A 20501-nucleotide genomic window follows, 5' to 3' on the forward strand; every position below is an offset into this window, starting at 1 on the left:
AGCAAATGATTTGACGACTATTCTAGAGAGGTAGCTTCATGACCATTGCTACAGCAAAATCATAAAAATTGTGTCTTTGATACCAGGGTGGCAATCACAGGTAAAGTTAGATACTGTGGCCTTCCATACTGCAGGACTGAGCCATTTGCCCAGTGCAGGGTTGTTCGTAGAGATACCGAAGGCAACCTTCAGTTGTTAATGCTTGTCCTTTACTGATAATCCTGCACTGGTGCGATTAGTGTACACCGACAAAACTTGATCATTTAGGTCTGGTCTGTGTTGCTGTGGAAACAGGGCACAATGTGATCCTGAAGTGAGCCAAAGAACTGAAGCCATGTGTACTGGGCTACAGTGTAAATGGGAGTGAGCCCTGCAAAATGCTGTCTAACAGATTATATACAGGTTTGGGAATTCACAGGGCTGTGAGTGACGAGATTTGAAAAATATTTGCTATTTGGCAGCCCCTCACATATTTACTTTTAATAGTGGCACTACCTTCAGCTAGTGATAATACTCCATTCAATGAATCATTGCATTTAACAGTAAAGTGCTGGTAATCACTCAGTGAGCTACCCTAAGTGCATTTATAATTTAAAAATTCATGGCAGCAAGATGGCACTGCATGTCAGAACACGAACAAGCAGCATTCACAGGTTTAATCCATCCATTCTGAGCTGTACAAGGCAAAGGCAGCAGTGTGTCCCTGGAGGTTGGAGGTGGGGGGCAGGTGAAGGGGAGTAGATTCGCTGGGGTGTTCTTGCCGGGTTGACCTCATGGCTCCAGCCAAAGAGCGGAATGGTGAACCAGGCCATCTATCCAATGTTTGTTGCCAAAGAGATAAGACTAAGGCAGAACATAGAAAGAATGAGGAGCAAGTTCAGGGTGCATGTGCTTCATTGAAAAGCCAATTTTCTCTTTTTAACAATTTATACTGAACGCTGCTATTCATAATGGCTATGGTTGCAACCTATGCAAAATCACTGCCATAATGTCATCAAAATATGAATGTTTTGAAAAGCAAAATTTAACTCAAATATTTCCATAAATGGAGAAGAGGTAGTGGCAATTTTAAAGGACCAGTGAATCTCCTTTGGGTAGTCTGCATTCTGAAGCACAGTTGTAATGTTTAGCACCTAGTCTGTCTCTTTAAGATCACTGGGGCCTTTAGCATAACAAATGGCAGGACTATCGTCAAACCACAATACTGCCTCTGTGTTGTATACGACAATGGTCCTGCAAACAAGGCTGATAGGATTTGCTATAGAATGATAATGAATGAAGGTTCACCCATAAGAAGATAAAATGCGAGGATCCAATTGCTCTGCAGGGAGATGAGCTTCCTGACTGACAGATAACCGCTTACTCCATCTCTGGTAGTCCTATATTGGAAAGCACAAACTTGGGGGCGGCAGTATTGAAACAAAAAGCTTCTAGATTTAGGAGTATCGGAGAGAATGTTGTTGGAAGTGCAATGAACAAAGGGGACCGAACCTAGATTATGGATTATTCGTATTATTTTTCTTTAAATATCCAAGGTTGTTGGTTGTCTGATGATTAGTTTGAAAACTACTGTTGTATATACTCACTCTCCTGAATGTCGACACAGAAGCATCCATATAGCAATAATAACTAACCCCAAAAATTCCCTGCAAAACAAAACAGATAAACAGAGTACGAATCAAAATGGTTCCATTTAGTAATCTCACAAAAAAGCATCGTGATTTGAAGGTGCAAAGTACAGACAAATCACATACAATAACATCCCACATAAAAAGGAATTTATTTTCACAACATTGAGAAATGTAAAAGGAAATGGAAAAAAAGAAATCCAAAAAGATATCTACAGCAAATACAGGCAACAATTAAACTTCTTTTGTCGATAATTCATGTCATCATTCATGAAAATATATACATTTATATAACACATCCTCAAGCACTTTAAAGTATTACTACATTAAGTGTAGACACTCTTGTTATATAGACAAACCCAATAACCAATTAGTACACAGCGAAGTTCCACAAGCAGCCTTGACATCCACCTGGCCAGGCAGATGGGCCTCAGTTCAACATTTCATCTGAAAGATGACATCTCTGACAATGCAGCACTCCATCCATTCTGCACTGCAGTGTCAGCCTAGATCTACCCCGTACGTTGAAAAAAGGTTGGACCAAGTACAGCCTGGGTACAAGGCCTGGGAGCATCTACCTCTATCCGACCTCTTGGATAAGGAATGGTGCGTGATGTGGAAAAACCCAAAAGGGGAAAAAAAATGAAAAAACAGCACAAGATAACAACTAATTGCATCTATATAGCGTATTTAATGTAGAAAAATGAACAAAATATATGCCCTTTTAAAATGAATGACATGCGGTGAAATGTTACTGCCTTTGACATAGTTAAAATGGCAGCTACGTACCGTCCCTCCTCTTCGTGGAAAATGTTGTTCTTTGCACCTCGAAGATACCAACCCCATAAGATTGCTACCGTGGAACACACGTACATGTGCATTGCTGAGAGACTTTTCCAGATGAAGTTCTCTGCAAGTTAAAAGTAATGATAAACTGATAAAAATCATGATTCAGACAGGCAACATCAAATGGTCTATATGAGCTGCTTTACAGGATTTCCTTAAAATCTCTGTGTTGCCATATTTTATCCCATTCCTTTCACAGCTGCTAATAGAATGGATGAAAGAACTTCCATTTATACATAGCACCTTTCACGACATCAAGACATCCAAAAGCGCTTCACAGCCAAGGAAATGTTGTCACTGTTGTAATGAAAGGAAATGCAGCTAACAATTTGCACACAGCAAGGTTCCACAAATAGCAATGTGATAAATAACTGGATAATCTGCTCTGGTGATGTTTGTAATCTCTGTAATCTGCTCCATTCCCATTCCCCCTTCCCCCCCCCCCCACCCCCCAAGATGTCTGCACTCCTCTAATTCTGCCCTCGTAAGCATCCCTGCGCTAATTTCTCCTTATGTGGCTCGGTGTCAAATTTTTTAATCTCATAATACTCCTGTGAAGCGCGCCTTGGGACGTTTCACTATGTTAAAGGCGCTATATAAATACAAGTTGTTGTTAAATGCTGCCCAGGATACCAGGAGAATAACCCCTGCTCTTCTTCAAAATAGTGCCTCCTGAGGGGGCACACAAAGTTTCATCTCTCATCTGAAAGGCAGCACCTCCGTCAGCCTAGATTATGTGCTCAAATCTCTGGAGTGGGGCTTGAATCCACTCTTCTGACTCAAAGACAAGAGTGCAGGTTGACTTGGACAGGTTAGGTGAGTGGGCAAATACATGGCAAATGCGGTATAATGTAGATAAATATGAGGTTATCCACTTTGGTGGTAAAAACAGGAAGGCAGATTATTATCTGAATGGTGACAGATTAGTAAAAGGGGAGGTGCAATGAGACCTGGGTGTCATGGTACATCGGTCTTTGAAAGTAGGCATACAGGTACAGCAGGCTGTGAAGGCGGCAAATGACATATTGGCCTTCATAGCAAGAGGATTTGAGTATAGGAGCAGGGACGTCTTACTACAGTTGTACAGGGCCTTGGTGAGGCCACACCTTGAATATTGTGTATGTTTTGGTCTCCTAATCTGAGGAAGGGCATTCTTGCTATTGAGGCAGTGCAGCGAAGGTTCACCAGACTGATTCTCGGGATGACAGGACTGACATATGAAGAAAATCTGGATCGACTAGGCTTATATTCAATAACATTTAGAAGAATGAGAGTGGGTCTCATAGAAACATATAAAATTCTGACGGGATTGGAGAGGTTAGATGCAGGAAGAATGTTCCCGATGTTGGGGAAGTCCAGAACTAGGGGTCACAGTCTAAGGATAAGGGGTAAGCCATTTAGGACCGAGATGAGGAGAAACTTCTTCATTCAGAGAGTTACGAGCATGTGGAATTCTCTACCACAGAAAGTTGTTGAGGCCAGTTCGTTAGATATATTTAAAAGGGAGTTAGATGTGGCCCTTACGGCTAAAGGGATCAAGGGGTATGGCGAGAAAGCAGGAATTGGACACTGAAGCCATGATCATATTGAATGGTGGTGCAGGCTTGAAGGACCGAATGGCTTACCTCCTGCACCTATTTTCTATGTTTCTATGCTATCACTGAGCCAAGGCTGACACTATAACCATATTATGCTCTCCTCCACCAAGACCAGCAACTTCTTTGGTTCAGTGCCAGTGAATACTTTTGTTGATCTAAAAGTGGACAGTTTAGTTGGAGACCCAACAATAATGACAAGGGATATAACAGTTACCACTCAAGTGTGCCCTGAGTTTCAGTGGCTGAATTACAACATCAATCAGATCTTCTAGCTGCATGGAAATTGCAATTGAAATTCTCTATTTTTTTCAAAATCTAAATTACATTTTACACTGAAGCCGTTTGAAATTTGTCACTATTTATGAATTACATTGTTTTTAAAGGCAACTCTGTCATATTTACAAATGAGAAATCTCAATACTCAAAAAAATCCTGCTTCTGCTGCCTTCATATTACACTTCTTTACACTGGAGAATTCTGTTTGGGACAGTGCAGTGTTTCATCAAAAGGGCGGCTGATTTTAGCTTTTGTTCATCTCCAGAAGGAGCCTCATTTCTCAGTGACAGAGCTCCCCTGTGTCTGGAGTACAACAATGCTAAATACTGCTCCACCAGAGACGATACATTCCTCAATGAAAAAATATATAATTACCTTTCTCTGTTCACCTTTGTACACAGTTACTCCTAGTGCAAAGAGCAATAGTGAAAAACACCACATGATTGGAGTCAGAAACCCAGTACTGCACATGCACTTGTTTTGGAGTTGTTTCTGACACGCGAAGGTCAGAAGGGTTGTGAAAGTGGCACAAGTCCAACCACGAATGCGCAATACAGCTCATCCCTGATTTACTGTCAACAAGATTTGTATTGTTTGGAGGGAAGGGTTTGCTTCAATAGATCACAGAATAAGAAAAGCAACTACTCCGAATAAAGTGCCCAAAACCAGGACATTCATCAGGGAAATCTGACAACTGCTGAGTCACAAATACTACAGGAAATGAGGAAAGATTATTTCCCCTGTAGTGAAAGGCTGCATGTTCTGAGCTTCCATTATTCAGAATAAAGAGAAGGAAGGGAGCTGATAATAGAAACATAGAAAATAGGTGCAGGAGTAGGCCATTCGGCCCTTCGAGCCTGCACCACCATTCAATAAGATCATAGCTGATCATTCCCTCAGTACCCCTTTCCTGCTTTCTCTCCATACCCCTTGATCCCTTTAGACGCAAGGGCCACATCTAACTCCCTCTTGAATATATCCAATGAACTGGCATCAACAACTCTCTGCGGCAGGGAATTCCACAGGTTAACAACTCTCTGAGTGAAGAAGTTTCTCCTCATCTCAGTCCGAAATGGCCTACCCCTTATCCTTAGACTGTGTCCCCTGGTCCTGGACTTCCCCAACATCGGGAACATTCTTCCCGCATCTAACCTGTCCAGTCCCGTCAGAATCTTGTAAGTTTCTATGAGATCCCCTCTCATCCTTCTAAACTCCAGTGTATAAAGGCCCAGTTGATCCAGTCCCTCCTTATATGTCAGTCCCGCCATCCCAGAAATCAGTCTGGTGAACCTTCGCTGCACTCTCTCAATAGCAAGAACGTCCTTCCTCAGATTAGGAGACCAAAACTGAACACAATATTCCAGGTGATGACTCACCAAGGCCCTGTACAACTGCAGTAAGACCTCCCTGCTCCTATACTCAAATCCCCTAGTTATGAAGGCCAACATACCATTTGCCTTCTTCACCGTTTGCTGTGCCTACATGCCAACTTTCAATGACTGATGAACCATGACACCCAGGTCTCATTGCACCTCCCCCTTTCCTAATCTGCCGCCATTCAGATAATATTATGCCTTCGTGTTTTTGCCACCAAAGTGGGTAACCTCACATTTTTCCTCATTATACTGCATCTGCCATGCATTTGCCCATTCACCTTGTAGTGTATGTAGGCACCTTTAGTAATGACTCCACGAGGCAGGGTATGGTGCTTTATTAGCAGCTCCTGAGTGCCGCCAACAAGCTGTGTGTTCCTTTTTATACTGGGTTACCTGCCATGTGCAGGCAACCCCTGGGTCTCCAGCAACAGCACCCTCAAGTGTACCGGTAAGGTGTGTACAGTACAAGGGTACATTCAATGTTGCATGACAGTGTTACAGACATCACACAATGAACAGGCATGCCGACACAACACACCTAACCTGTCCAAGTCACCCTGCAGCCTTTTAGCGTCCTCCTCACAGCTCACACCCAGCTTAGTGTCATCTGCAAACTTGGAGATATTACACTCAATTCCTTCATCTAAATCATTAATGTATATTGTAAAGAGCAAGGGTCCCAGCACTGAGCCCTGTGGCACTCCACTAGTCACTGCCTGCCATTCTATAAAGGACCTGTTTATCCCGACTCTCTGCTTCCTGTCTGCCAACCAGTTCTCTATCCACGTCAGTACATTACCCACAATACCATGTGCTTTGATTTTGCACACCAATCTCTTGTATGGGATCTTGTCAAAAGCCTCTTGAAAGTCCAAATACACCACATCCACTGGTTCTCCCTTGTCCACTCTACTAGTTACATCCTCAAAAAATTCCAGAAGATTTGTCAAGCATGATTTCCCTTTCATAAATACATGCTGACTTGGACCGATCCTGTCACTGCTTTCCAAATGCGCTGCTATTTCATCTTTAATAATTGATTCCAACATTTTCCCCACTACTGATGTCAGGCTAACCGGTCTATAATTACCAGCTTTCTCTCTTCTTTAAACAGTGGTATTATATTAGCTACCCTCCAGTCCATAGGAACTGATCCACAGTCGACAGACTGTTGGAAAATGATCACCAATGCATCCACTATTTCTATGTCCACTTCCTTAAGTACTCTGGGATGCAGACTATCAGGCCCCAGGGATTTATTGGCCTTCAATCCCATCAATTTCCCTAACACAATTTCCCGCTTTATAAGGATATCCTTCAGTTCCTCCTTCTCACTAGACCCTCGGTTCCCTAGTATTTCCGGAAGGTTAATTGTGTCTTCCTTCGTGAAAACAGAACCAAGTATTTGTTTAACTGGTCCGCCATTTCTTTGTTCCCCATTATAAATTCACCTGAATCTGACTGCATGGGACCTACGTTTGTTTTCACTAATCTTTTTCTCTTCACATATCTATAGAAGCTTTTGCAGTCAGTTTTTATGTTCCCAGCAAGCTTCCTCTCATACTCTATTTTCCCCTTCCTAATTAAACCCTTTGTCCTCCTCTGCGTATTACAAAATTCTCCCAGTCCTCAGGTTTGCTGCTTTTTCTGGACAATTTATATGCCTCTTCCTTGGATTTAACACTATCCTTAATTTCCCTTGTTAGCCACGGTTGAGCCACCTTCTCCGTTTTATTTTTACTCCAGACAGGGATGTACAAGTGTTGAAGTTCATCCACGTGATCTTTAAATGTTTGCCATTGCCTATCCACCGTCAATCCTTTAAGTATCATTCGCCAGTCTATTCTAGCCAAGTCACATCTCATACTATCGAAGTTACCTTTCCCCAAGTTCAGGACCCTAGTCCCTGAATTAACTGTGTCACTCTCCATCTTAATAAAGAATTCTACCTTATTATGGTCACTCTTCCCCAAGGGGCCTCGCACAAGAAGATTGTTAATTAGTTCTTTCTCATTACACATCACCCAGTCTAGGATGGCCAGCCCTCTAGTTGGTTCCTCGACATATTGGTCAAGAAAACCATCCCTAATACACTCCAGGAAATCCTCCTCCATTGCATTGCTACCAGTTTAGTTAGCCCAGTCAATATGTAGGTTAAAGTCGCCCATGATAACTGCTGTACCTTTATTGCATGCATCCCTAATTTCTTGTTTGATGCTGTCATCATCCTCATTACTACTGTTTGGTGGTCTGTACACAACTCCCACTAGCATTTTCTGCCCTTTGGTATTCTGTAGCTCCACCCATACAGATTCCACATCATCCAAGCTAATATCCTTCGTTACTATGGCATTAATTTCCTCTTTAACCAGCAATGCCACCCCACCTCCTTTTCCTTTCTATCTATCCTTCCTAAATGTTGAATACCCCTGGATTTTGAGTTCCCAGCTTTGGTCACCCTGGAGCCATGTCTCCGTAATGCCAATTACATCATATCCATTAACTGCTATAAGCGCAGTTAATTCGTCCACCTTATTCCGAATACTCCTCGCATTGAGGCACAGAGCCTTCAGGCTTGTCTTTTTAACACCCTTTCCTCTTTAGGATTTTGATGTAATGTGGTGCTTTTTGCCTTGGGTTTCTCTGCCCTCCACTTTTACTTTTCTTCTTTCTATCATTTGCTTCTGCCCCCATTCTACTTTCCTCTGTCTCCCTGCATAGGTTCCCATTCCCCTGCCCAACAGCACTAGCAGACACTCCCCCTAGGACATTGGTTCCGGTCTTGCCCAGGTGCAGACCGTCCGGTTTGTACTGGTCCCATCTCCCCCAGAACCAGTTCCAATGTCTCAGGAATTTGAATCCCTCCCTTCTGCACCGCTCCTCAAGCTATGTATTCATCTGAGCTATCCTGCGATTCCTACTCTGACTAGCACGTGGCACTGGTAGCAATCGTGAGATTACTACTTTTGAGGTCCTATTTTTAAATTTAGCTCCAAGCTCCTTAAATTCATCTTGTAGGACCTCATCCCGTTTTTTTTACCTATATCGTTGGTACCTATATGCACGACGACAACTGTCTGTTTACCCTCCCCCTTCAAAATGTCCTGCACCCGCTCCGAGACATCCTTGACCCTTGCACCAGGGAGGCAACATACCATCCTGGAGTCTCGGTTGCGGCCGCAGAAACATCTATCTATTCCCCTTACAATAGAATCCCCTATCACTATAGCTCTCCCACTCTTTTCCCTGCCCTCCTGTGCAGCAGAACCACCCACGTGCCATGGACTTGGCTGCTGCTGCCCTCCCCTGATGAGCCACCCCCCTCAACAGTACCCAAAGCGGTGTATCTGTTTTGCAGGGGGATGACCGCAGGGGACCCCTGCACTGCCTTCCTTCCACTGCTCTTCCTGTTGGACACCCATCTGCCTGTGTAACCTTTACCTGCGGTAAGACTGCTGGCGATGAACTGATGAGAATATGTTGGTGGTTGAGCATTAGACGATCAGGTGGTCGTAGCACCTCCCAAATCCACGGCCTCTACTACCTAGAAGGACAGGGCAGCAGGCGCAAGGGAACACCATCACCTCCAAGTCACACACCATCCTGATTTGGAAATATGTCACCATTCCTTCATCGTCGCTGGGTCAGAATCCTAGAACTCCCTCCCTAACAGCACTGTGGGAGTTCCTCCACCACACAGACTGCAGCAGTTCAAGGCGGCGACTCACCACCGCCTGCTCAAGGGCAGTTAGGGTGGACAATAAATGCTGGCCTTGCCAGCGATGCCCACATCCCATGAACAAATGTTTTTTTAAAAATCTTTTTCTTTCATAGAGGCCTGGAAGCAGGTCACTTTCTCGAACATCAAACTGGAAAAAAAAATGGTTTAAAATTCAAATGAAAATGGGGGGGGGGGGGGGGGGGGTGGGCATTCATTTTAAAATATTTAATTTCCTTGGAGGGTTGGATCATTGTGCTGTTTAAGATGAGGGTTATCATTGCTGAAGGGTCAAACACTGATTCCACATCCAGTAACAAGCACAGCAAGACCACGTGCAGAGCAAACACAGTAGGTTCATCCTCCTGGGCAGCCAATCAGCTCGTAATGGGCGGGGTGTGAGGGGTGGGGGTGTGTGGGTTTGCCGCCTGCCTATTACGGCACCAAGGAGATGGGAGCTTTTTGAGGCCCAGGCCTCATTTAAATCGAACTGGCCAAACAGGGAGGTTAAAGTAACAGTGACCTCAGACTTTAATAAGACACTCCAGAGTGAGGAACAGGCCTGATGCAGGGCGGTACAATCTCAGGTGGCCCAGAAGCTGCCTGGCCAACAGTCAGGTAAATTCTGGGACGAGGAAGGAGTAGTCGGGATCATAATGGGTGGAGTTCGGGACAGTAGCCACCCAAATTAATTTTGTGGGGCCCGAAAATGCGCTTCTGCTCCACCTAGCCCCAGAAATAATAATTTAAAACTTATACTATTGTGTTCCTAACACAGATGAGGCTGCACACAGGGAGGTTAAAGTAACAGTGACCTCAGTCTTTAATAAGACACTCCAGAGTGAGGAACAGGCCTTAGACGCCGACTTATATACAGTGCTCCCAAGGGATGCTGGGATCCCTTGCGACTTCAGGAGATGAGTTCCTTGGTGGTGGAACATGGGAGTGCATGCTTTACAGATATACAACATCACTCCCCTCAACCCCCGAAAGTCAAAGTGAAAACTATTTACAAGGTAAGGCGGTCGGGAGCCTTTCTTTCCCTGGTGGATCGCCTCGGTACAAATGTCTGTTCTGGTGTGTAGGCTGTGCCCTCGCTGGGCTGGCATGTTGTTGGCCCTGCAGGGCTGCTGGGTGAGCTTGGCCTTGCTGGGCTGTTGGGCGTGATGGGTTCGATTTCCTGGTCCGAAGTGGTGTCGTTGATCGTTGTGGGCTCAAAAAAGTGGTTTTCACAGACTGCCCTGAACAACCCACAGCAGACACCACAACAGCAGACACCACAACAGCCCAGCAAGGCCAAGCTCACCTAGCAGCCCTGTAGGGCCAACAACATGCCAGCCCAGCGAGGGCACAGCCAACACACCAGAGCCGACATTTGTACCGAGGCGATCCACCAGGGAAAGAAAGGCTCCCGACCGCCTTATCTTGTAAATAGTTTGGTCCAGGTGCTTTCTGCAAATTTGTCCATTGTCTAGTTTGACTGCAAGCAGCCTATTCCCCTCATTAGCTATCACCGTGCCCGCGGTCCACTTGGGACCACGTCCATAGTTTAGCACATACACAGGGTCATTCAGATCAATTTCCCGTGACACAGTGGCGCGACCATCATTTACATTTTGTTGCCTCTACCTGATCATTCAGGTTGGGGTGAACCAGCGAGAGTCCTTTTCATGAGTAGCTCAGCCGGGGGCACCCGTGTGAGCGAGAGGGGTCTTGTGCGGTAGCTGAGCAGTACTCGGGACAGGTGGGTTTGGAGCGAGCCTTCTGTGACTCGTTTAAGGCTCTGTTTGATGGTTTGTGCTGCCTGCTCTGCCTGCCCACTGGAGGCTGGTTTAAACGGGGCCAAGGTGACACGTTTGATGCGGGTCATGAATTCTTTAAATTCGGCACTGGTGAAACATGGCCCGTTGTCACTGACCAGTATGTCAGGCAGGCCGTGGGTGGCAAACATGGCCCTCAGGCTTTCAATGGTGGCGGTGCTTCCCGACATTATTTCACATTCAATCCATTTTGAAAAAGCATCCACCACCAGCAGGAACACTTTACCGAGAAACGGGCCCGCATAGTCGACATGGATCCTCGACCATGGTCTGGAGGGCCAGGACCACAAACTTAGGGTGCCTCTCTGGGCGTGTTGCTCAACTGAGCTGCATTGCCGTACATAGGACTCTAAGTCAGAGTCGATACCGGGCCACCACACGTGGGATCTGGCTATCGCTTTCATCATTACTATACCCAGGTGTGTGCTGTGGAGATCCGAGATGAACGTCTCCCTGCCTTTTTTGGGTAGCACTACGCAGTTACCCCACAACAGGCAGTCTGCCTGAATGGACAGCTCGTCCTTTGCCGCTGGAACGGCTTGATTAGCTCTTGCATTTCAACGGGGATGCTGGCCCAGCTCCCATGTAGTACACAGTTTTTTACTAGGAACAGCAGAGGATCTTGGCTGGTCCAAGTCCTAATCTGGCGGGCCGTGACAGGTGATTTATCATTTTCAAACGCTTCCATGACCATCAACAAGTCTGCAGGCTGTGCCACCATCAACAATTTGCAGGCTGCACCATTTCCACCCCCGTGGTGGGCAACGGTAGCCGACTGAGAGCATCCGCACAGTTCTCGGTGCCTGGCCTGTAGCAGATGGTATAGTTATACGTTGATAGCGCAAGTGCCCACCTTTGTATGCGGGCTGAGGCATTAGTATTTATCCCCTTGATTTCAGCGAACAGGGATGTGAGAGGCTTGTGATCGGTTTCCAGCCCACATTTGAGGCCAAACACGTACTGATGCATTTTCTTTGCCCCGAACACACACGTTAATGCCTCTTTCTCAATCATGCTGTCGGCCCTCTCGGCGTTAGACAAGCTCCTGGAAGCATAGGCGACAGGTTGCAACTTCCCCGCAATGTTAGCTTGCTGTAATACACACCCGACTCCGTACGACAATGCATCACATGCTAGCACGAGTCTTTTACATGGGTTATACAATACAAGCAGCTTGTTGGAGCATAAAATGTTTCTGGCTTTCTCAAAAGCAATTACTTGTTTTTTTCCCCATACCCAGTTCTCACCTTTGCGCAATAACACATGTAGGGGCTCTAAAAGGGTGCTTAACCCCGGTAGGAAGTTAGCAAAATAGTTGAGGAGTCCCAGGAACGACCACAGCTCCATGATGTTGTGTGGCCTGGGCGTGTTTCTGATAGACGCCAAGACAGAGGCTGTGGGCCAAATGCCGTCCGCCGCGATCTTTCTCCCCAAAAACTCCACTTCTGTTGCTATGACGACGCATTTTGACCTCTTCAGCCGCAGCCCTACCCGATCCAGTCGCTGGAGGGCCTCCTCCAGGTTTTGTAGGTGCTCGGCGGTGTCCCGACCAGTGACCAATATGTCGTCCTGAAAGGCCACCATGTGTGGTACTGACTTGAGTAGGTTCTCCATGTTTCTCTGGAAGATCGCTGCAGCCGACCAAATTCCAAATGGGCATCTGTTGTAGATGAACAGTCCCTTGTGCGTGTTGATGCAAGTGAGGCCTTTCGAAGAACTCCTCCAGCTCCTGCGTCATGTAGGCTGAAGTCAGGTCGAGCTTGGTGAACGTCTTGCCTCCAGCCAGCGTCGCAAATAGGTCGTCTACCTTAGGTAGCGGGCATTGGTCCTGTAGCGAGAAACGAGTACTTTATAATCGCCGCAAATCCTGACCGTGCCATCACTTTTAAGTACTGGAACAATCGGGCTGGCTCATTCGCTCAATTCCACTAGGGAGATGATGCCCTCACGTTGCTGCCTGTCCAGCTCGATTTCAACTCTCTCCCTCATCATGAGAGATACCGCTCGCGCCTTGTGGTGAATGGGTCGTACCTCTGGGACCAAGTGGATCCTCACCTTCACCCCGGAAAAGTTTCCAATGCCTGGCTCAAAAAGGAAAGGAAATTTGTTAAGAACCTGGGTACATGAGGCCTCATCGACATGTGATAGTGCTCGGATGTCATCCCAGTTCTAGCGGATTTTGCCTAGCCAGCTCCTTCCAAGCAGTGTGGGGCCATCGCCTGGGACAATCCAGAGTGGCAGTTCGTGCACCGTGACCTTGACTATGGTGCTGCCCAGGACAGTGATGAGATCTTTGGTGTACGTTCTCAGTTTCATGTGGATGGGGCTCAGGGCTGGTCTGAGTACCTTGTTGCACCACAATCTCTAACATCTTTTTACTCATGATGGATTGGCTAGCGCCAGTGTCCAGTTCCATGGCTACGGGTAAGCCATTCAATTTTACGTTTAGCATTTTAGGTGGACATTTCGTCGAAAATGTCTGCACCCCGTGTACTTCAGCATTTGCCTCCTCTCTCTGAGGCTTGAAATTGCTTTGATCCACCATGGACTGATCTTCCTCTGCCACGTGGTGGTTAGCAGGTTTTGCAGAGCTTGCAGCTCGTTTGCAAGCTCGTTGGAGGTGCCACATTGTTCCACAGCTCTTGCAAACATACCCTTTGAAGTGGCATGAATAGGCTGAATGGAAGCCTCCACAATGCCAACAAGGTGTGAATTACCTTGCATTCATCCTTTGTTGGGGACTCTGAGTCATCTGGGTCACCTGAGGCCTGCTGGAAGTTGCAGACTCGTGGGTTCTGCCCTGTACATTTCTACTCGCAAACCCAGTTTCAGTTAATTTATGAACATTGCTAGCACTTGTATGCTGAGAGATTTGTTTGGTGTTATCACTGGTGGACATAAACGCCTGTGCTATCGCAATGGCCTTACTGAGGGTCGATGTCTCTGCAGTCAAAAGTTTTCGTAGGATGGTCTTGTGGCCAATGCCCAGTACAAAAAAGTCTCTGAGCATTTGCTCCAGGTAGCCATCAAACTCACATTGTCCTGCAAGTTGTCTTAGCTCGGCGACGTAGCTCACCACTTCCTGACCTTCAGATCGCTGGCACGTGTAGAACCGATACCTTGCCATCAGCACGCTCTCCCTCGGGTTAAGATGTTCCCGATCCAGTGTACGCAGCTCCTCATACGACTTATCTGTGGGTTTCACCGGAGCCAGAAGATTTTTCATGAGGCTGTAGGTCGGTGCCCCGCAGAATGTGAGGAAGACCGCTCTCCTTTTTGCAGCGCTTCCTTCTCCGTCCAGCTCGTTGGCTACAAAGTATTGGTCTAGCCGTTCGACATAGGCTTCCCAGTCCTCACCCTCCGAGAACTTCTCCAGAATGCCCACAGTTTGCTGCATCTTTGCGTTGGATTCGTATTCTCGTCACCAGTTATTGTGTTCCTAACACAGATGAGGCTGCACATAGGGAGATTAAAGTAACAGTGAACTTAGTCTTTAATAAGACACTCCAGAGTGAGGAACAGGCCTTAGGGGCTGGCTTATATAAGTGCTCCCAAGGGATGCTGGGATCCCTTGGGACTTCAGGAGATGAGCTCCCTGGTGGCGGAACATGGGAGTGCATGCTTTACAGATACACAACATATACCTTTTTGGTGCCCTCTTTGGTTGCACCGTCAGGAAGGAGACACATGTCCTGACCAGTTCTGTCCTAAAACGGTAATCGTGGTCCTATGCATATCATAATTTGCACAGGGTAAAAAGGTGGGGGGAGGGGGGGGTTGCGGTACTGATTAACGAAACTATTACAGCAGTGAAGAGGGATGATATGTGAGAGGGATCATCAAATGAGGCCATATGGATCGAATTGAAAAATAAAAAAGAAGCGATCACACTGCCCGGTGTGTATTATAGACCCCCAAACAGTGGGAGAGAGATAGAGGAGCAAATATGTAGGCAAATTGCTGTGAAGTCCAAAAACCATAGGGTAGTAATAGTAGGGGATTTTAACTATCCAAATATTGATTGGGCCAAATTTAGTGTGAAGGGTATAGAGGATGCAGTATTCTTGAAATGCATTCAAGAGAACGTTTTAAGTCAGTATGTAGCAAGCCCAACACGAGAGGGGGCGGTCTTGGATTTAGTTTTGGGGAATGAAGCTAGGCAGGTTGAAGAGGTATTAGTGGAAGAGTACTTGGGTGCCAGTGACCATAATTCAGTCAGATTCAAGTTGGTTATGGATAAGGACAAGAATAGGCCTGGAATAAAAGTTCAGAATTGGATAAGGACAAGAATAGGCCTGGAATAAAAGTTCAGAATTGGGGAAGAACTAATTTTGCTAAGTTATGGAGTGATTTGGCCATAGTGGACTGGAAACAACTATTTGTGGGTAAATCAGTGTCGGAACAGTGGGAGGCATTCAAGGAGGAGATCCGGAAGACTCCGGTCAAACATGTGCCCTTACAGAAAAAGGCTGGGAAAAATAATTCTAGAGCCCCATGGATGTCTAGGGACTTACAGGGAAGGATTAAAAAAAAAGGGATGCTTATGTCATATACCAACGGCTAAATACTTTAGAATCTTTAGAGGAATATAGGAAGTTAAGAGGCAAAATTAAAAAGGATATTAGGAATGTGACGAGAGAGCACGAGAAATTCTTAGCCAGTAAAATTAAGGAAAACCCTAAGATGTTCTATAAATATATTAGGAGTAAAAGGGTAACTAAAGAAAGGCTAGGGCCTATAAGAGACGATGAGGGTAAACTTTGTGTGGTGGCAGAAGATGTTGGTTGGGTTCATAACGAAAACTTTGCATCTGTTTTCACAAAGGAAAGGGGCACTGTAGATACTGCTATCGGGGAGCAGTGTGATATTCTGGATGAAATAAATATAATGAGAGAGGAAGTATGAAGGGGTTTAGCAGCTTTGAAAGTAGGTAAATCCCCAGGCTCGGATGAAAAGCATCCCAGGCTGTTGAGCGAAGTAAATGAGGAAATAGCAGAGGCCTTGACCATTATTTTCCAGTCCTCTTTGGATCTGGGCATGGTGCCAGAGGATTGGAGGACTGCTTTTGTAATACCCTTGTTTAAGAAGGGAAAAAGGGACAGGCCGAGTAATTACAGGCCTGTCAGCCTATCCTCAGTGGTGGGAAAATTATTGGAAAAAACTCTGAAAGACAGGATAAATCTGCATTTGGAACGGCAAGGATTAATTAGGGACAGTCAGCACGGATTTGTTCGGGGAAGATCATGTTTGACTAACCTGATTGAATTTTTTGAGGAGGTAACCAAGAGAGTTGATGAGGGTAGGTGCGTACGATGTAGTATATATCGATTTTAGCAAGACTTTTGATAAGGTCCCAAATGGTAGACTGGTCATGAACGTTAAAGCCCATGGGATACAGGGCAAAGTGGCAAGTTGGAGCCAAAATTGGCTTGGAGGTAGGAAGCAAAGGGTAATGATTGATGGATGTTTTTGTGACTGGAAGGATGTTTTCAGTGAGATTCCGCAGGGCTCAGTACTGGGTCCCTTGCTTTTTGTGGTATATATCAACGATTTCGATTTGAATATATGGAGCATGATTAAGAAGTTTTCAGACGAGACTAAAATTGGCTGTGTGGTTGATAATGAAGAGGAAAGTCATGGGCTGCAGGAGGATATCAATCTACTGGTCAGGTGGGCAGAGCAGTGGCAAATGGAATTTAATTCAGAGAAGTGTGAGGTGATGCACTTTGGGAGAGCTAATAAGGAACGGTATACACATTAAGCAGTAGGCCACTTAATAGTGCAGATGAACAAAGGGACCTTGGAGTGTTTGTCCACAGATCCCTGAAAGTAGCAGGCCAGGTGGATAAGGTGGTTAAGAAGGCATACGGAATACTTGCCTTTATTGGCCGAGGTATAGAATATAAGAGCAGGGAGGTTATGCTTAAATTGTATAATATTTTGGTTAGGCCACAGCTGGAGTACTGCGTGCAGTTCTGGTCGCCGTATTATAGGAAGGATGGGATTGCACTAGAGAGGGTGCAGAGGAGATTTACGAGGATGCTGCTGGAATGGAAAATCTTAGTTATGAGGACAGATTGGATAGGCTGGGTTTGTTCTCACTGGAACAGAGGAGGTTGAGAGGAGACCTCATTGAGGTATACAAATTATTGAGGGGCCTGGACATAGTGCATAGTAAGGGTCTATTTCCATTGTTGGAGGAGTCTATTACGAGGGGGCATAGTTTTAAGGTGGTTGGTGGAAGGCTTAGAGGGATTTGAGGGGGGGCTTCTTTACGCAGAGGGTTGTGGGGATCTGGAACTCGCTGCCTGGAAGAGTGGTGGATGCAGAAACCCTCATCACTTTTAAGAGATGGTTGGATGGGCACTTAAAGTGCAGTAACCTGCAGGGTTATGGACTTAGAGCTGGTAATTGGGATTAGACTGGATGACCTTTTGTTGGACGGCGCAGATATAATGGTAAGTACTGCAGGGAATAGAATATGGCCAGGGTGATCTCCTGGACTAGTTTCGATTGCCTGGATGGGTCAGAGAGGAATTTTCCTAGAGTTTTTCTCCCTAAATTGGCCTGGGTTTTTATCTGGTTTTTGCCTCTCCCAGGAGATCACATGGCTCCGGTTGGGGTCGAGTGTAGAATGGTTTAGTATAAGGGGTGTCGCAGTTGTGTGAGGCAGACTGGTTGGGCTGGGTGCTCTTTGCCTTTCCGTCTTTGTTCATAGGTTTATATGTAACCTTTAGGGCTGCTGACCAAGGGCCGTGCGGCTCTTTGTCGGCCGGCATGGACATGAAGAGCCAAAATGGCTTCTTTCTGCGCTGTAAATTTCTATGTTTCTATTAAAAAGGGATCACTGCCTGAAGCAGGCGGGCACTTCAGCCACCCAGCGGTAGGCCCCTGTAAAAATGGCGGCGGTTGGAGCATCAGCATTTACAGGGCGGTAAGTCGACCAATCACATTTTGAGACCGTTAACACCAATTACCGCCAGTTAAAATTGGGCCTAAACTCACCGTGTTCTACTCCAGCATAGAGTCTTAGTCCACACCTCGAACAGCATCCCTTCTGCAGAAATGGCCTTTCCATTTTCTACATCAGCCATGTTTATAGCTTTTCTAAGCGAGACTGCCAATTTAGTGCCAACCACGGGCAGTTTTTCTACCGAGGACTTCTGATCGCTCGGAATTGGATTGCAAACATCTCAACTAATGACACGTATACACTGCTAACCCTGAGACTGGAAATTCACCTCATTAATTTAGGCTGGCTAAAAACATTCTACAACAACATATAGCACCTTTAACATAGTAAAATATCCCAAGGTGCTTCACAGGAGTGTAATCAAACAGAATTTGACACCGAACCATAGCAAAAGATATCAGGATCGATGACCGAAAGCTTGGTCAAAGTGGTAGGTTTTAAGGAGCGACTTAAAGGGAGAAAGGGAGAAGTTTTAGGGAAGGATTTCCAGAGCTTAGGACCTAAGCAGCTGAAGGCATGGCCGCCAATGGTGTAGCAATGAAAATCAGGGATGGCCAAGAGGCCAGAATTGGAGGAGTGCAGAGATCTCAGAGGGTTGTAAGCAATGTTCCCTTTAAGCTGTGGGGCTGCGCAATGCTCCAGGGGTCCCCTGCAGCTGGTGAGACGGCTTTTAAATAAAAACATGCGCAAGGGCGGGCTTTTGAATGGGCTGCGCGGCCCAAAGAAAATTGCAGGGAACATTGGTTGTCGGGCTCAAACAGGTTACGGTGGTAGGGAGCAGCGAGGCCATGGAGGGATTTGAAAACAAGGATGACAATCTACACGCAATTATCTTTTGGATTCAGCAGTAAAAATAACCCGAGGCAGTTACTGACTCAGTGACGATGTGGTTTCTACCTGTGATTGGTGGATTCAAGCCAACGAGGAAGGTTAATGCAGCAGGGATTAAATAGGCAACCTGTTGGTGAAAAAAGAACAATTAAAGGAGACTTTGTGGTGAGAAATGTCTTTGTGCTTTAGTGAACATTGACATATAACCCAAATGTTACTAAACATGTTTCAGAGAGTCCAATCTGTAATTAAACATACTTACGATCCATATTCCTGCATCTGGATCATTAATCTGTGGACAATTAAAAAGGAGAGATTACATTTTAAAATAAACTTTGTTTTGAGATAGAATTTCAGAATTGTTTGTTGTTCAAGCCCTTTAATTTTCTCCTGAAACGTGGAGAATCAGGTTTGCAATGTGACCAGTTGCATTTACATTTAAGTTGAAGTTATGTCAAAACCCACTTAGCAAAGCTGCAAGTATTTTCCTACACAGCCAAAACCGTGGAAGCTCTTCAAAGTGGTGACGAGTGACTGAATCAGTGTGGTTTAAATGTGTGTCAGTGTGACTTAAATATAAAAACAAACTCAACAGAATATAAATCTGCTTCCTAGTTTCTGCTAACTGCAGACTTCCGAGAATTTGCATAAAATTAGACCATCGTTAACCATCAAATGTCAAGAAGCAAGCAAGCAAGGAACCAGTAGGGTGCGCTGTTTACCTGCGTGAGGAAGCCCTCATTACATGCAAAGTACTGCAGTGTACGTGCTGCTGGTATTGGTGGCATGACAGATCAAATATCTGAAATACTTCACATAATTGTGCCAATATTGATATTTAATTTTGATTTCCCATGACTTCTATATATATATATATATATCTCTGTTCTCCCACAGTACTAAATCTCCCAAACAATAACAACTTGTATTTATATAGTGCCTTTAACATAGTAAAACGTCCCCAGGCGCTTCACAGGAGCGTTATAAAACAAAATTTGACATTGACACTGAGCCACATAAGGACAGATGACCAAATGCTTGGTTTTAAGAAGGAAAGAGAGGTAGATAAACAGAAAGGTTTAGGGAGAGAATTCCAGAGCTTAGGGCCTTGGCTCCCCTCTACAACCCATCTCAATTACTGTAATAATAGTGAAACATTTTCCGTTCTGTTGGCTAAAATACATAATGAACGTACTGACATTAACATTATAATACTAATCAATAATATGATTCTAAACAATCAATTACCTCTACTCATGGGTTGCATGAAGGTTGTACATTGTGTGCTCAGTTTAATGCACCAACACACGTTTAGTACAAATAAAGGCAAATGTTTATTCCCACAGAAAAAAATTGGAAATTATTATGGCTTAAAGGTCATCATTTTTGCCAACTTAAGTTGCTGTTGACTCACTTGAAACACTTTAATGTTTTA

General features: G+C 45.2%; 1 protein-coding gene across 2 annotated transcripts in view; it reads right to left on the reverse strand.

The window, feature by feature from the left end:
- The window catches only part of tmem220 (transmembrane protein 220), a 28536-nt gene that overhangs the window by 2357 nt on the left and 5678 nt on the right, over positions 1–20501 (reverse strand). The window contains exons 2-6 of one of the 2 annotated variants that reach the window (XM_070857544.1): positions 19329–19358; positions 19133–19193; positions 2418–2538; positions 1587–1646; positions 349–843 (exon numbers count right to left, since the gene is read on the reverse strand). In XM_070857544.1, the coding sequence (XP_070713645.1) occupies positions 813–843; positions 1587–1646; positions 2418–2538; positions 19133–19193; positions 19329–19358 (303 nt within the window). In that variant the 3' untranslated portion in view covers positions 349–812. Of the gene's footprint in view, positions 1–348; positions 844–1586; positions 1647–2417; positions 2539–19132; positions 19194–19328; positions 19359–20501 lie in introns of those variants that run through there. The other variant, XM_070857543.1, reaches the window with a different exon arrangement.

The sequence above is a fragment of the Pristiophorus japonicus genome, chromosome 16 (genome assembly GCF_044704955.1).
Source record: "Pristiophorus japonicus isolate sPriJap1 chromosome 16, sPriJap1.hap1, whole genome shotgun sequence".
Classification (NCBI taxonomy): Eukaryota; Metazoa; Chordata; class Chondrichthyes; family Pristiophoridae; genus Pristiophorus; species Pristiophorus japonicus.